The sequence below is a fragment of the Elephantulus edwardii genome, unplaced genomic scaffold (genome assembly GCF_000299155.1).
Source record: "Elephantulus edwardii isolate Elephantulus edwardi_28Jun2011 unplaced genomic scaffold, EleEdw1.0 scaffold00141, whole genome shotgun sequence".
Lineage (NCBI taxonomy): Eukaryota > Metazoa > Chordata > Mammalia > Macroscelidea > Macroscelididae > Elephantulus > Elephantulus edwardii.
Window position 1 is genome coordinate 7,319,864 of NW_006399891.1, and position 16,788 is coordinate 7,336,651.

The following is a 16,788-nucleotide window of genomic DNA, read 5'->3' on the forward strand; positions in this document are numbered from 1 at the left end:
AATGTATGTAAAAAATAGAATAATGTAATGAGTCTGTGTAGACCCACTACAGTTCAGTATGTAGAAGTAAATGAATGCACAATTACTTATGGTTGCTTTTTGGTTTTAGGTCACATAGGAATGAGCTTATTACATTTTTTAATCTACTTTATTATTTCTTTTGTTGTGGTTTGAGTGAAAGTCTACAGATAAACTGGTTTCCATTTCTCGTAGTCACTCTTCATCTTGATGCCCTTTCACATGCACAAACTCCCCTGAGACCCCAACAAGATTATTTTGAAACAAATCGCAGAGGTCAGCATATAGTCTCTGGTTGTTTATTTAGTTCATTAATAGATTATAGTGTACTGATGAAAGGGGTTATTGAAGGAAAAGGTTTCCCTTGGTCATTTTCCATTGCCACAGGTGAGAAATACCCTTTAGCTCTGTAGGCTACAAATACCTGAGTCGTTAAAGAGCATTTTTATTTTTATAAATTATATTATTCTCTCATATCCACAGAATAGTCCCTCAGTAGGTCTGGTGGCCTAGTACACACTAGGTGGAATTGTCAACCCAAACGTGAGTAGTTTGAATCCACCAGCTACGCCATGGGAAAAAGATAGGCAGTCTCCTCCCATGCAATTTACAGCCTCTGAAAACCCTCTGGAAAGTCAGCTTTAAGTTCCAACTTGACAGCAAGGAGACAGAGAGTGTATAATAAGGAAGCTCTGGTGGCATACTCCCCCGGGAGCTGAGCTGCTAACCCAATGACAGTTCAATCAAATTCACCAGTGATCTGATGTCTGATGTCAATTTGATCTCATGTCAGATAGAATCCACCAGTGGCTCTGAGGGAGAAAGATGGGCAGTCCCCTCCTGCGATTTACAGCCTCTGAAAATGCACTGGAGGGTCAGCCATGAGTTGGTTCAGAGTTGACAGCAATGAGTTTGAGTGGTTATTTGAAGTGTGGACCATGCTCCAGGTATTATGCTAGGCTTTGGGCTGTAGCAGTGAGTGTGACATGACTTGGTGGAGCTGACGGTGAGTGAATAAGTGGTGATGGTGGTGGTGGTGGGGTAAAGATGTTAAACAAGCATGGCACGACTGCTGGTTTGCTTTCAATTGCGATGAGACCTTCCAAGGAGAAGAGCTCATTTCAGAACTCATGTTTTCCTGATTCTTGAAGAGAAGGACTTGTTTAGATGTTCAAACCTTTTATCAGTTTGATTTTTTCACTCCTTTTTTTTTTTAATTTTGAACATTATAATCTTTTAAGCTAAGGCTAGAAATAGTAACAATATGATCATTTCTAATCCAGAGATACATGTTCCAATGCAGTTCCTATTTTCCATAAATGGTTTTGGTAAGAAGAATATTGTAAATGTGGATACAGTTCCACTACTTCTCCTCCATGCCACGATATAGTGTTATTAGCATGAGCAGTGATAAATCCATTGCCATCCTTCCTCTAACTTAAATTTTTTTTTACATTTAAATTTACTATTAATTTCGTTAAAAATTTACAGAGGCTTTGGATTTCCATTCATTCATTGCTGCACATTTGTCCCCTCCCAAGCCTCCCCCCCAGAACACTACCCTCTTGGAAAAGTAAAAGAAAAATTCTTTCATTGTTTTACAAACCTTCCCCCAGGTCCACTCCACCATGTAGCCTTTGCTCTAGACTCCTATCATGACAGAAATACCTATTCACATATTTCTTTTAAACAGTTTTCTCCCTCCTCTGCTTCTGTGCAGTATACATTATTGAGTGGAAGGAGGAGTGGCGTCCACTTCCGTAATAGCTTGCCTCCGGAAACCCTATGAACTTGGAGAGAGGATGAAAGGCACCCAAACGTCAAGGAGTCTCCTTCATAGGGTCGCTATGAGTCGCCTGCGACTCGACAGCACATAACAACAACAACAACAACATACATTATTGAACCCATCTTACTCAGTCTATCCCCAAACCCAAAGTCAGTCCTCTTTTACAACAGTGGCACCATGCAATATTTGTCCTTTTGTGACTGGGATATTTCACTCAGCATAATGTCCTCCAGGCTCACCCATTTTGAATAATATTGCATGAGTTCCTTGTTTTTCCATGCAGCATAGTATTCCATTGTTTGAATATACCACAGCTTCTCTATCCATTCGTTTGTTTTTCCTATATTTTGTTAATTTTCATAAACATTTACAGAGATTTTGGGTTTCCATTCATTCATTGTTGCACTATTCTCTCTACCCTCCTCCCAGTTTGTTCTTGTCCAAATGCCACAGTGCTTGTCAAAGCCAGTTCTGATTAATCTTCTTTGTCAGTGTGTCCTTTGCCATTCCCTATCACTCCTCCCTGAGAGAGACTTCACCCTGAGTCATAAGGAAAAGGGGAAGGCATATTCTCTTAGCTACTTCCTGCTGAAAAGGGACACTGTGGGTTTCAGGGTGAAGATCTTCTCTCACTACTCTAAAGGGCCCCTTTGGCAGTAGGAAACACATAGACTATTATGGTGATTTTTTCACTCCTGACCCCTAATCTTCCAAAGATAAGACCGTCCTGTTCTCTGAAGTCACCAGCTCTCCCCACTTCTGTGTCCTTGTGACTTTCCAGCTAGGATTGTCCTTGTCACATCTCAACTCCAGGATCCTGAGTTCTGTAAGAGGAAGGATTGATTCTAATTTGTGTAGCATCAAGTAGATGTTATTTCTCTTTCTTGATCTTTGACTATTATAGTTTAATTAAAATAGGTCACATTTTATAAGCCATTCACTTACCTGCACTTTCTCCACTTGATATGCTGTTATAGCCCTCTTCCTAAGTTAATAAATGCATTATTGTAAAAGGTTGCACATTATTCCATGTTATAGATTTATCATCTTTTATTTAGACTGCCCTCTTTCTCAGGGGCTCTGGTGGCATATAGCCCACCACATAGTATATTGTGTCGCTAACCCGGAAAGGAGCCAACTCATGGCAGTGACTTGTCCTGTCCTTGATTTGTGGACATTTTAGTTGGTTTCCAATAGTCATTACTATGAACAGCAGTGGAGGGATATGTGTACTTTCTCATCTGTCAGATGTAATCTCTCAGGTATAAAGTCTTAGAAATAGGATTTGTGAGTCAAAAGCCATATATATATTTTAAATTTTGACAAAAATTTAAAATTCCCTCCAGAAATGGTGTACCATTTAGCATCTCTAGCAACTTTACAGGAAAGCACACATTTACTTAAATCTTTACTAATTCCAGATTTTACTGATATTTTTAATCTTTGCCAGAGTGTCTGAGTAGAGCAAACATTAAAGGCTGGGCTGCTTACTAACTAAAAGCTTGGTGGTTCAGACTCACCAGAAAAACCTTAGAATGAAAATATGGTGATCTGCTTCCCAAGGTCACAACTGTGAAACACCACGGAGCACAGTTCTCTCTGAAAAATAGTGGGTTGTTGTGAGTCAGGGTTGGCAGAAGACAGTGGGTTTTAATCTTTGTCAGCTGACATGCGAAAAGCCCAATTCTTTGTTTCTGTTTGATCTTCCATTCTCTCCTCAAATAAGACTTCTCTCCTCCTAAGAAACTTTTCTGAGTTGGTTAAGTAACTTTTTCCAGTCTTGGTTTCCAATTTGGAAATTTAAAAAGTCGATGGACTGATCTACTGGGCCCTTTAACTCTGAATCTCCATGGCTTTCAGGCTTCTTGAGCTGTTGGCCCAGAAAACTGCAGTTCAGTCCATCAGATTCTGATTATTGGAGAGACCAGTCAGAAAATATTGGCTAATCCAGTTCTCTGCCCCTAATGACTGAGACTTTAGTAGGTATCACCTAATGGATTTCCACCAGCTTCCACAAGGGCAAACTAATTTCAGACCTACTGTACTAAATTTTACTAACGTCAAATTCAAGTTTACATGTGGAGCTTCGTGTTTGTACTCAAGGATCCTATGTTCTCACCCAACATGATGGTGCACAACACATCCCTCAGAATACTTCCTAGGAGTCTGGCATCTTCTCCAAGTCATCTCTAGGCTCCATGACAGCCAACGTAACAAGTATGACAGAGGAGGACACTGAGGTCAGGGAGGTCCAGTGCTGACAGAGGAAGACGACGGAACCATAGGAATCTCAGTTCATACCTGCTTTAAGAAAGAAACTCCAGGGAATTAAGAAAATAGTTTTTCTGGGGTTTATTATAAGAAACACTAGTAAAAGTAGTGGTATTAAAAATTCTCCTGTAACTCTTTCCTTTTAAGAGAATCCTGCACTATCTTCCCAGTTACAGATGAAGAGACTTAAGGCAAGAGTCTCAAAGCTGGTTGGGGCAGAATTGAAATTATATTAGAACAGGGATGCATAGGAGCCTTTTAGACAAAGCCAAACATTCTCTATATGGAGGCATCAGCTAGAAACTTGGAATGTACAAAAGCAGGAGATGCAACACGGTGGCTTAGCTTGACTTCTGCCTGCTTATGACTCCCGATTCATAAAGGGGAGCTGTCCCCGTCAATAATATTCATAACAGAAAATAGGTAGCTACTAGGTCAGACATGTCATCCCCTCATGCTCCTGCACCCATTCCCAACAGTCACTCGGTTTAATATTCTTTGTTAAATCACAGACTTTACTCACAGTTGTGGTACGTAGAGTGGGTTTTATCAGGGAAATAGGTTGGGGAGTGAGGGAGGCAAAGAATATCTCACAATGCAAGTCCAGGTTTAGACTAGCAGTCCCAAGCAAGATTAACAGCAAAACACAATTCCTTAATTAGTAAAAATCCTGGTGTTAATAACATCGACACAAATTCAAGAAGCCTCTGGATTCCTCAATCATCCAGCAAGGTTTGCCTAAGAGAAGTTATAAGTCAGTTTCTCCTTCAACCTTGTGGCAAGAACAGCAAAACCTTTAACTGTGGCCTTTATCTCAGGGCTCCTTTGATTACACCTTGCCACAGTTTCTCCACAGCAAAGCCAACAGTCTCTCACTCACCAGTGTTTTGCTTCAGTCTCCTTCAAGTTTCGCTGCCCAGTATGAGAAGCTCTCTCTTTTCCTAGTCTCACAGCTGTTGATGATTTGCAAGACCATGTGTCTGCAGTTAAGGTAGCTGGAGACCTGAGGAGGTTAATGTAATGGCTAGAAAAATAAACTTTTAAGCTAACACCACATAATATCTCTTATATACTTGAAGATTCTCAAGGACTTGAAGGATATCGGGCTTGCAGGACCAACAAAAGACAGTTTCAAATTGTAGGCACCTAAAGCTATTAGCAGTTAATTTTTTTAAAAAAAATTTATTGGGAAAAAACAAATTGGGGGTACAAGGAGGTGAGGGTTGGGGGCAGAAGGGTGAGGATGGGCAGGGATGCAGTTGCAGAGCTGCAGAAATTGATTGGTGGGGGGAGCAGGTGAAGGAAATGAAAGTGATCCAGTGGGGACCAGATGCTACAGGAAAATGACAAGCATTTTCCACTGGTAATTAAATCAACTGTCTTATTGATTTGGGAACTGGATGCCGACTCTCTGGCTTCTTCATGCTGAACAGGGGCGTTGATGTGAAGGGGGAAAGGGAGAACACTTTATCACCTTACTGGTGATCTTGGGTTAAGGCTGCTTGCCTTCTTGTTCTGTTAGAAGATATTTTCCTGTCATTTGCTCCCCTCTGGACTGCAAAATATTTTCCCAGGTGGGTCCAGTGGGGATGGCTGGTTGAACCCAGAGGCTCCATCCTCCTTTGCTTCTTTAGCTGGCAGTTGTATTTCCTTTTTGTCACTGGCACTGGGTTCGGGGTCAGGTCTGAAGTAAAACTCAGTGGTAAGGTTATCTGTAGGAAAGGGAGCAAACCTAGAGAGAACAAACTTGTGAGTTACAAATAGAGGGTTTTGGGGGGTGTTGCTTTCAGGTTTACTGGGGGAGAGGGTGGCAGAAAGTAGCCTACATAAAATTCTCTGGATACCCTAGGCATTTTTTTTCCTACCCAGGGGTCAGATGGCACAATCTGGGAACTGAGGAGCTCACCCTGAGGGTCATGATGGCTCACCCCAAGCTGAAGGCCGAGGACAGCCTGCCCCAGGCAGAGGGCCACGACAGCTCGCCCTGAGCCGAGGGCCGAGGACAGCCCGCCCTGGGCAGAGGGCCGTGACAGCTTGCCCCGAGCCGAGGGCTGAGGACAGCCTGCCCCGGGCAGGGCAACACCCCCCATGGGCTGGCTGGTACACTCCCCTCTAATTGCCCCCACACTAATCTGGTCCCCTCACCTGATCGAGGAGTGTGTGGCCAGGGACAGCATCTCCAATTCTAGCACCACCACTTTTACCTCCCCTCATAAGTGGTCATACTATAATATGAAGTAGGTGTCACTTCCCTCCCCCTTTATAAATGGCAAAGGGAACCTGAAAATTGTGAACAGGCTCCCCCCAGGTCTAAACATCTACTGGCAGAAGCATTCAACAGATCAAAATATGTGGTGCATTTAGGATGTTGGTCCTCTTGGACATGCTGCCACTGTAAGTGTCATCAAGTAGACAACTCACAGTGACTTTCAACAATCCATTGTATAGGTGATCATCTTCTCTGGTTTCCCAAGGAAACCCAAACCTGCAGGTGGTGGGGCACACGTCCCCCCCACGGGCGGCGGGGTGCGCGTTGTCTCTTCTGTGCGGGCGGTTGGTGGGCCTGCACCATCCCCCAGCGCAGGTGATTGGCAGGCACTCGCCATCTCCCACATGTCATCTCCCACGCGGGTGGCCGGCGGGCACGTATCATCTCGTGCGCGGGCGGCCCACAAGCACACGTCCTCTCCGCGGGCGCATGTCATCTTGTGCGTGGGCAGCTGGTGGGGGTAGGTGCGCGTCATCCCCCAGCACGGGCAGCTGGAGGAGGGCTCGCATCATCTCTTGGAGTGCTTGCGTCATCTCCTGCGCAGGCAGCCAGTGGGCCAGCAGGTGCGCGCCATGCGCATGCCAACTTCCATGCAGGTGGCTGGTAGGCGTGAGCCATCTCCCAAGTATCATCTCCCACATGGATGACTGGCAGGCACACGTCATCTCGTGCACCGGCGACCTGCGGGCACGTGTCATCTCTCGGCAGGCAGGCATCATCTCGTGCAAGGGCAGCTGGTGGGGGTGGGTGCACATCATCTCTCCGCGTGGCTGGCTGGTGGGCACACTTCATCTCTCGGTGTGCGCATGCCATCCCCCAGCGTGGGGCGGACAGCAGGCATGTGCCATCTCCCACACGGGAGACTGGCAGGCGCGTGCCATTCCCCATTGCGGGCGACCGGCGGACTCACGCCATCTCGCGCACAGGTGGCTGGTAGGCACGTGCCATCCCTCTGTGCGGGCGGCCGCTGGGCGCATGCCATCTCCCGTGCGGGAAGTTGGCGCGTGTGCACCATCCCCCACACAGGCGGCCACTGGGGGAGTGCCACCTTCCATATGGGTGGCCAGCAAGCGCAAGCCATCTCCTGCACATCATCTCACGGCTGGCGATTGCACTTCATCTCACGCGCGGGAGGCCAGTGTCCGCCCGCTTCCCCTGCCGCCGCCATCTTGGCTCCAAGAATTCTCCTTGGAACAAGTACACTTTGCTGCAGTGTGGCGGCTCCACCGCACCAGTCCTGGGGAGGCCCGGTGCCCACCCTCCATCCTGGGTGAGGGATTCCATAGTTCCGGCTGTGGGAGCTTCATGGAGCTGTGGCTGTGGTGAGGTGCAGTGCGGGCTCTGCGGGAGGAGGTTGGGAGCTGCTGCACTCACCCATTCTTCCTTGGAAATCCTTGAATTCCTGTTGTTGAGCCTCAATCTTCACTGAAGATCAGTCATCAACTGTTTAGCTGTTCAATTATTAATAAACAGAAGTCTGTAGAGAATCATAATGGCCCTTTTCCAAGTGGTCCGCTGCTCCCACAGCTCACCACGTTGTCTCTGCCTCCACCGCCATCTTGGATCTAGTCAGCAGTTAATTTTTATTCAGGGTTTCTCAGCCTGAGCTCTTTGCAGAATTTATAGGTGGGTCTATTTGTGTCTTTTGTTGTAGTTATGTATGAATGAGTGCACTACCACTCATAGTGACCGCCTGTGAACAACAGATCTGAAGCTTGCCCTGTCCTGCACCGTGCTCACAATCTCCACCATGCGAAGGCCCATTATTACAGTCACTCTGTTAATCCATTTTGTTGAAAGTCTTCCTCTCTTCCTCTGACCCTCCACCTTTCCCACCATGATGCCTTTATCTAAGGATTGGCCCCTCCTGACAATATGCCTAAAGTGAGACAAAGTTTCACCATCCTTAACTTCTAAGGAGCTCTTTGGTTACACTTCCTCCAAGACAGAATTTTGGGGAAACCTGGGGGTAGTTAAGTTTGTCCTTTAGGCAGTTCATGAGATAATCAGCACTCTGCTACACCACAGTTCAAAGGCACTGATTCTTCTTGGGTCATCTTTATTCATTGGCTGACTTTCAGATGCATAAGAAGCAATTAAAAATGCTATGCCTTAGTTCAGGTGTGCCTTAGTCTTCAAACTGACATCCTTGTTCTTTAGTGCTTTGGAGAGGTCCTTGACAGCACATTTTCCCAATGCAACATGTCTTTTGACTATCATGGGTGTTGGTTGTGGAACTAAGTAAAATGGAATCACTGGCAACTTCAATCTTTTTTCCATCTATCATGATGTTATCTATTGGTCCAGTGGTGAGGATTTTTGTTTTATTGATGTTGAGGTATAATCCATATTGAATGCTTAGCCTCTGATCTTCTACAGTAAGTGATTCAAGTCTTCTTCATTTTCTGCATGCAAGGTTTTGTCACCTGTACAATGCAGGTTATTGATGAGTCTTCCTCCAATCCTGCTGCCACATTCTTCTTCCTATAGTTCAACTTCTTGAATGATTTTTTAAGCATTCAAATTGAATAGATGTGGAAAAGATAACCATCCTGTTGCTCACTTTTCTTGACTTTAAACTATGCAGGGCTCATGTCTTTAGGGGCCCTTATTTCAATAGTGGCTGCTTTGGAATGGCTGTAGATTAGTCACATCCTTGTGAGTGGGTTAGTGTTGCTGTTAACGTTTCTGTTTACTCAGTTTATTCTGATGCATAGAGGCCCTAATGGACACCCCATTGACTTAACCCCATATAATGAACTTCCAGTTTGCTAATGTGACCTTAATACATGTTCCTAGTCTTCCTGGGCATGATTCTGAGATTAGTGCCCATGCATTTATTTAATAAATATGTACTTAGGGCTAAAATGTAGCCATTTCCAAGATGGTCTGAGTGTGGGTGAAGTACCATTCCTTCAGAGAGGTTTGTGCTGACCTCTCCACTCTCACACTGCAAGGCCTTTTCCCTCTCCCACTGTGCTGCAGCAATGCTGGCCGCTTTCCATTCCTTGAATAGCCAAGCTCATTTCCGTTTCAGGGGCTTTTCCCCACTTCCCCTCAGCCCCAAATATCTTTTTCTTTTTATCTTTCCCTGTGCCTAGACCACACTCTCTCCCCAGATGGTTGTGGTATGGATCCACCATTCTGAACTCAGTCAAATGTTATCTCCTCTGGGATCATCCTGGTACTTGCAGAACCAGCAGCCTTCCCTAGCCTGTAGTTTGGTTTCTTTTATTCATAATATTTATGCCTCCCAGAAATGATTACTTGTTTATCTTTATATTGCTTGTTTCCCTGCTAGAATATAAACTTCACAGGACAGGAGTCTTGGTGGTCTTGTTCCCATGTATCCCAGTGTCTAACTTAGAACCTGGCACAGCACATGTGTTCAATAGTTGTTCATTGGATGAGTCATTGAGAATGACTCACTTTTGCATTACTTACTTATTTAACCAATTGCTATCAGGTCAGCTCCGACTCATAGCACCGACCTCCCATCAGGTCAAGGAAGCTAAAAGTCTTTACAGGAGGAGACTGCCTATCTTTCTCTCTTAGAGTGTCTGGTGGATTCAAACCCTCAACCTCTTGGTTTACAGCTCAATACATCAAGTACTATGTCCCAGGGTGCCTTAGTTTCTTATTTAGGTAAAACTGTAGATATTTAAAGGTAAATAGGGATAGAAAGCTCTTTGGCAGACACATAACCCGATATTTGGATATTTGGATATTTGTGTTTATGCATTTATCCTGAGGGGGATCAACAAGGGATCAGAAAACAGACTAATTATTTACTCCCATACTAATTTTAGCACAAATCCCCATATGCCTCAGTTCCCCACAGGGTGGTGTGGTGAAAATCAGTAGTACTCCGCATCAGCTATTGTTGTTGTGAGGTGCCATTGAGTTGGTTTTGACTCCTAGTGACCCTACATGCAACAGAACAAAACATTGCCTGGTCCTGCTTTGTCCTCAGAATCTGCTGTGTTGCTTCTTTGGAACCCATTGTTTCAGTCAATCCATGTTGCTAAAAATCTCCCTTCTTCAGGGATTGATTCCTCCTGTTAATGTGTTCAGAATTCACAAGTTCATAAGACAAAGTCTCACCATCCTTTTTCTTTTTTTATTATTAAATTTTATTAATTTTAATGAACATTTACAGAGATTTGGGGTTTTCATTCATTCATTGTTGCACTATTTTCTCTACCCTCCTCCCCAGTTCGTTCTTCTTTTTTCCCCCCCTTGAAAGTCTGTTTTAATTGTCCAATTGCCACAGTGCTGTCAAAGCCAGTTCTGATTAATATCCTTTGTCAGTGTGTCCTTTGCCATTCCCTACCACTCCTCCCTGAAAGAGACTTCACTCTGATTCATAAGGAAAAGGGGATGGCGTATTCTCTTAGCTACTTCTTGCTGAAAAGGGACTCTGTAGGTTTCAGGGTGAAGAGCTTCTCTCACTACTCTAAAGGGCCCCTATGGAAATAGGAAACACATAGACTATTAATGGAGATTGATTTTGGAATTTAGATGCACTGTTATCAGTTGTGCTTAGTCGTATATGTTCATATCCTTGAAGATGTATCATGGAAGTGTTGCAGCCTAGAAAACACAAATTTAACTAACAAGTTAAAGGTACATGAGTCAAAAATTAAAAAGCAATAATATTCCAAGTAGATGCTCTAATAGTGGCACAAATCAAGTTACAGAGGGAAGGTAGTTCTTACAATAAAAGGCCTATTGACTAGCACTTTGTCTATTATAGTATAAAGATTAGGAACCACAAGATGTAGAGGCTCAACCATGTCATTTATTGTTCTTAAGTCCTGGAGCAAATTCCATCTACCACTGGGTTGTTTTACAACTCGGAAGTCTGCATGCAAGGCCGAGGGGAAGTAAGGAACTGCTTATGAGGTTTTCTGTCAGTTCCAACAACTAAGAAATAGTGAGAAGAGTTGGGACCTCAGAAGTCTTTTAGGATCAAATGGTAGGCTCTTGTGTCCAGGAGAAAACGAATATACTTACCAGTAATGTTAATGCTCACCAACAGCTCTTCTGGGAGGATCTAAATCGTTGAAGCGTCCTCTTTTGTTTCCAGCTGGGAGCTGGGGCCTGTCCGTCCTGTCAGCCATGAGGACCTGATGTGGGCCACCCTTGGCCAAGTGTCCTTCAGATCCACACTTAAAGCAAAGCAAGTGAGTGGGAGCTTCCTCTCTACTCCCTTGCCTATCTGTGGCTCTCATCTGTGACACTGTCTACTGAAGTGGCCCAGCTTTCCACAGTGGAAGCAATTCTGATCTCTTTTATTACCTTTGGGTGGCACTGTATATGAGTAAGACTTCCTTTTCCTGACACAGGCCCTAAACTGGCAGCAATAGCTGCCCCAATAATTTTGGCCATTCTCTGGTCTTTTCTCTTCCCTTTAGATCCCAGTTGTTAAAAGAGGGAAAAATTTAAACAAATGTATAACAAATAATTTTGAACATTATAATCTTTTAAGCTTAAGGCTAGAAATATTAACAATATTGTCATTTCCAATCCAGAGATACATGTTCCAATGCAGTTCATATTTTCCATATATGGTTTTGGAAAGAGGAATGTTGTAAATGTGGATACATTTCCACTATTCCTCCTCCATGCCATGATATGGTGTTATTAGCATGAGCAGCTATAAATCCATTGCCATTCTTACTCTATCCTTTTTTAAAAAAAATTAAATTTTTTATTAATTTCAGTAAAAATTTACAGAGGCTTTGGATTTCCATTCATTCATTGTTGCACCATCCTTATTTCTGAGGTTGTACTTCTTTCAAGATGGATTTTTTCGTTCTTCTGTTAGTCCTTAATATGTTTATTACTCTTTATCAACACCACAATTAAAATACATCAGTTTTCAGTCTTCTTTACTCATACCCGTCTTTTGCCTCTATATGAAGTGATAAAAGAAAATACCATAAGTTGAGTCAGGCACAACTTAGTCCTCAAAGTAACATCTTTGATTTTTCACACTTTTACATCATCTTTTGCAGAAGGTTTGCCCAAGGCAATAGATGGTTTGATTTCTAGATTGCTGTTCCATGGGTGTTGATTGTGGCCCCAGATGAAATCTTTGGCCCAACAATGTTTTCTCCATCTGTCACGATGTGGCTCATTGGTCCTGTTGTGAGCATTTTTGTTTTCTTGATGTTGAGGTATAATCCATACTGAAGGCTGTGGCCTTTGATCTTCATCAGTAAATGATTCAAGTCCTCTTGACCTTTAGCAATCATTTATCAATTTACATGTTACAAGTTGCTGATGAATCTTCCTCCAAACCTAATGCTATATTCCTCTTCAAATAGTCCAGTTTCTTAGATTATTTGCACAACACGCAGGTTAAATAAATATGGTAAAAGAATATAATCCTGATGAATATCTTTCCTGATAAAAACCATGAATATCTGCTTGTTCTTATTAGATGATTGCCTCTTATTCTACATACAGATTCATGGACTCAATTGAGTGTTCTAAAATTCCTAGACTTCACCAATGTTATCTATGATTTGTTATGACATACAATCAAATGTCTTGACATATTCAGTGAGACATAGGTTTTACTTCTGGTATTGTCCTCTTTTACTCAAGGTCCATCTTGCATCAGCAGTGTATAACCTCTTCTGAATCCAACTTGAATGTCTGGAAGCTCCTTGTCAATATATACGACATCCATTTTTTAACTACCTTTGACAAAATTGACTTTGACTGTAAACTTCAGTATGAATTGAACCTCAACATCAAGAAGGCAAAGATTCTCACCAGTGGGCCAACTGGCAGCACCATGATAGATGGAGAAGAGACTGGGGTTATTATAGCTTGCTCAGCTCCACAATCAACACTCTTAATACCAGCAGTCAGAAAATCAGAAGATTAATTTCCTTAGGAAAATCTGCTGCCAGAGACCTCTCCAGAGTACTGAAAAGCAATGATGTCAGTCTAGAGACTAAGGTGCACCTAATCCAGGCCAGGGTCTTCACAATTACTTGCTATGCATCAGAGAGCTGGACAATGACTAAGGATGACAGAAAAAGAATCAATGCCTTCAAGTTGTCATGTGGAGAAGAATCTTGGACATATCATGGACCACCAAGAAAACAAAAAGTCTGTCTTGGAGAGGGTGAAACCAAGTTTCTCCTTGTAGGCTAGGATTTTGAAGCTCTGTCTCACATACTTTGGGAACATCACTTGGAGACACTGGTCCTTGGAGAAGGACATCGTGCTTGGAATGGTGGAGGGACAATGCAGGAGAGGAAGACCCCAGATGAGATGGATTGATACAATAACTGGGGCAATGGGAGTTGATGTATCAGAATTAGTGAGGCTGTCTCAGGACAGGGCAGAGTTCAGAGCTGCTCTACATAGGGTCACAGGCAGCTCAACAGCACATAACAACACCATGATATAATGCATGGACAAAGTATGTATTTGTGTCCATTCTAAAGGAAAGTGATTAAACAGAATGCAGAAACTATTGGACAATATATCAAATTCTATGTGTGGTGTTGTGTTGTTTGCTGTCAGGAAAGGAACCATGAATTATGAATCTTGAATCAGAATCACCTTGAAATGTGTTAGCTACGAGGGCAATAATCTCTGTAGAGGATAATATTTGTTACTGATTTTTCTGCATCTTTTACATCTGTGTTCACTTGGATGTTAGCATGGTCAGCCTGTCTGAAAGTTTCAGAGATAAACATTATGGCCACTTGCCAGACCCATAGATAAGGGAAGCCATTCACCTTCAAAGAAGCTGCAAATCACTCTGTCACTGTAACTCTAGGAAACCACCTCATGTTGGGGCCCACAATCATAGCAAACAGTGGTAATATTTACCAAGTATTTCTGGGAAAATGAGTGCAAAGTGCAGGAAATGCAGTGCAAATTGCTAGAACGCAGTACATTAGCAACATAGGATATTTAATGAGTCTAGGAAGAGAGTTATAAATTTCAGAGAAATGTCAATTGTAGTAATGTAAACAAGAGATTTCTCTCAATATTTCATTTTCCATAGGACTTTATTTCAGTCTGTGGTTACAACTAGAGCTCGTATTTTTGAGAAGTATTTCCATTTTCAACATCAAAGAGGGGGAAATTGGGGGAAGGAGGGGAACAGTAATTTCTGGTAGATAACTAGTGACAATATTGAAAGAAATAATGTGCTCATTTGAAAGAAATGTAAATGTCGGCTGGGAGGGGCCTGGAGTATTTTGTGAAAGGTTTTTTGATACAAAAACTAGAGTCTTTGAAGGAGGCAGTGGGTAACTATACTTATATCACTAAAGGATTGGGTGCTGTCCTGGCTGCACATTGGGACGGTATCCTGCCAAGCAAGGTCAGGGACCCAGCAATTTTCTCATCTCTGTCAGCAAAGTTCCCTCCTTCTCTGGGTCATGTGTAGACTTGGGAAACAAGCATCTGGAGCCTTCTCCAGGTGGTTCTAGGTGACTCCAAATAATTTCAACTCTTCACCAGTTTCCTCTATGTTCAGATCAAAATAGAAAGGCCAGGAGCCACTAGTCCAGCGGACCCTCCCCAGCATGTCTGTTTAGTCAGCAGTGGGTGCCCGGAGAAGCACAATAATTATCTGTCCTCCTTTCTCTCTAGTCCCCAACGACATCATCTTGAAGATCCTGACCAAACGCCTGAGCCAGCAGGACTGCATTCAGAAAGGCTGGGTGCTACATGGCTACCCGAGGGACCTGGACCAAGCAATGCTGCTGGAAAACCAAGGACACAAGCCCAACAGGTGAGCCCTTGGCCAGAGCGTCACTGGAAGAGTCTCTGCCACTGGACGCCTTGATCTTAGCCCAGTGAGAACATACCAGTTTTCTGATGTACAACCTCCAGTTTACAAGGGCTGTTGCATGTTCCTAAAAGGGAAGGTCTTTAGATTCCCACCCCTTACTCCTGTACCTGTGAACTAGGAGTCAACTGTGGGTTCAGATATTACCCTCCTTATAGGTGAATCAGCTTACCTTTCCCCCTATTATTTCATAGTTTCATTTAAATCTTTACTATGTTGTTTGTGCAGTTGAGTTACCTGAAACTCATAGCAACCCTATGTACAACAGCCCTAAACCCTGCTCTGTCCCTTTCCAGTCTTATTGTCTCTGACACGCCTATCCCCATTACCGCAGTGACTGAATCAATCTATCTGATTGAGGGTCTTCCTCTCCTGCGCTGTTCCTCCACCCTCCCAAGCATGACGTCCTTCTCTAAGGACTGATCCCTCCTTGCAACATGGCCAAAGTATGTCAGACAGAGCTTCAGAATCCTTGCCTCCAAGGAGCAGCCTGGCTTCACCCTCTCTAGGATGAACTTGTTTGTTCTCCTAACAGTCCATGGTATATTCAGTACTCTTCTCCAGCACGACAGCTCAAAGGCATCAAGACTCCTTCTATCCTCCCTAGTCATTGTCCAGTTCTCTGATGCATAGCAGGTAATTACAAAGACCATGGCCTGTATCATGTGCTCCTTTGTCTGCAGACTGACATTGTTGCTCTTCAGTACTTTGGAGAGGTCTCTAACTATGACTGATATTTATTTTGACATGAATATATGAGTCTTATTCTTTTCCCACAATTTAGTTATTTATTCCAAAACCAATTATTACACATCAGTCCTTCCTTCACTAAACTGAACTTCAGCACATACTGTTGTTGTTGTATACCATCGAGTCAGAACCAACCCATAGCTGACTATCCAGTGGGTTTTCAGAAGCAGTTAATCGCACAGAAGGAGATTTCCCATTCTCCTGCTGAGCAGCTGGTGGACTCAAATCACATGCCTTTGGGATTACAGTGCAGCTTCTTGCCACTAGGCCACTAGAGCTCCCTAAAATTGTATGTGTGTGTGTATATATATAAAATATAAAATTGTATATATACTTCTTGTTATTGTGTGCCATCAAGTGAGAACTGAAGCTGACCCTACAGCCAGTTTTCAGAGGCGGTAAATCGCATAGAAAGAGGTTGCCCATCTTTTTTCCCTAGATTTGGATTGGCAGTGCAACTCCTTACCACTAAACTACCAGAGCTCCCTGTTTAGTGTGTGTTAGTGCTGTTACGTACCATCAAGTTGGAACGTACCCATAGCTGACCCTCCAATGGATTTTTAGAGGAATTAATCGCATAGCAAAGGTTGCTCATCTTTTTCCTGTGGAGTAGTAGCTGGTGGATTTGAACTGCACACCTTTGAGCTGACAGTGCAGCTCCTTACCACTAGGCCACCAGAGCTCCCTAAATATTATTAGGGTGTTCTTAAAAAAATGTTCCAATGTGTTCCCCATGTTTATTTCTGGAGTAGTATAATATTGTTTAACTATTTTAGTTTAATTATATATTCAGTGCAAGAGAAAGATGGGCAGTTTCCTCCCATTTGATTTACAGTCTCTGAAAACTGAAAGTCATCTATG

The 16,788-nt window shown here is 43.2% G+C and overlaps 1 protein-coding gene across 1 annotated transcript in view; it reads left to right on the forward strand.

The window, feature by feature from the left end:
- The window catches only part of AK8 (adenylate kinase 8), a 254,354-nt gene that overhangs the window by 149,010 nt on the left and 88,556 nt on the right, over window positions 1–16,788 (forward strand). The window contains exon 11 of the mRNA XM_006894435.1: window positions 14,979–15,120. Coding sequence (XP_006894497.1) covers window positions 14,979–15,120 — 142 coding nt within the window. The remainder of the gene's footprint in view (window positions 1–14,978; window positions 15,121–16,788) is intronic.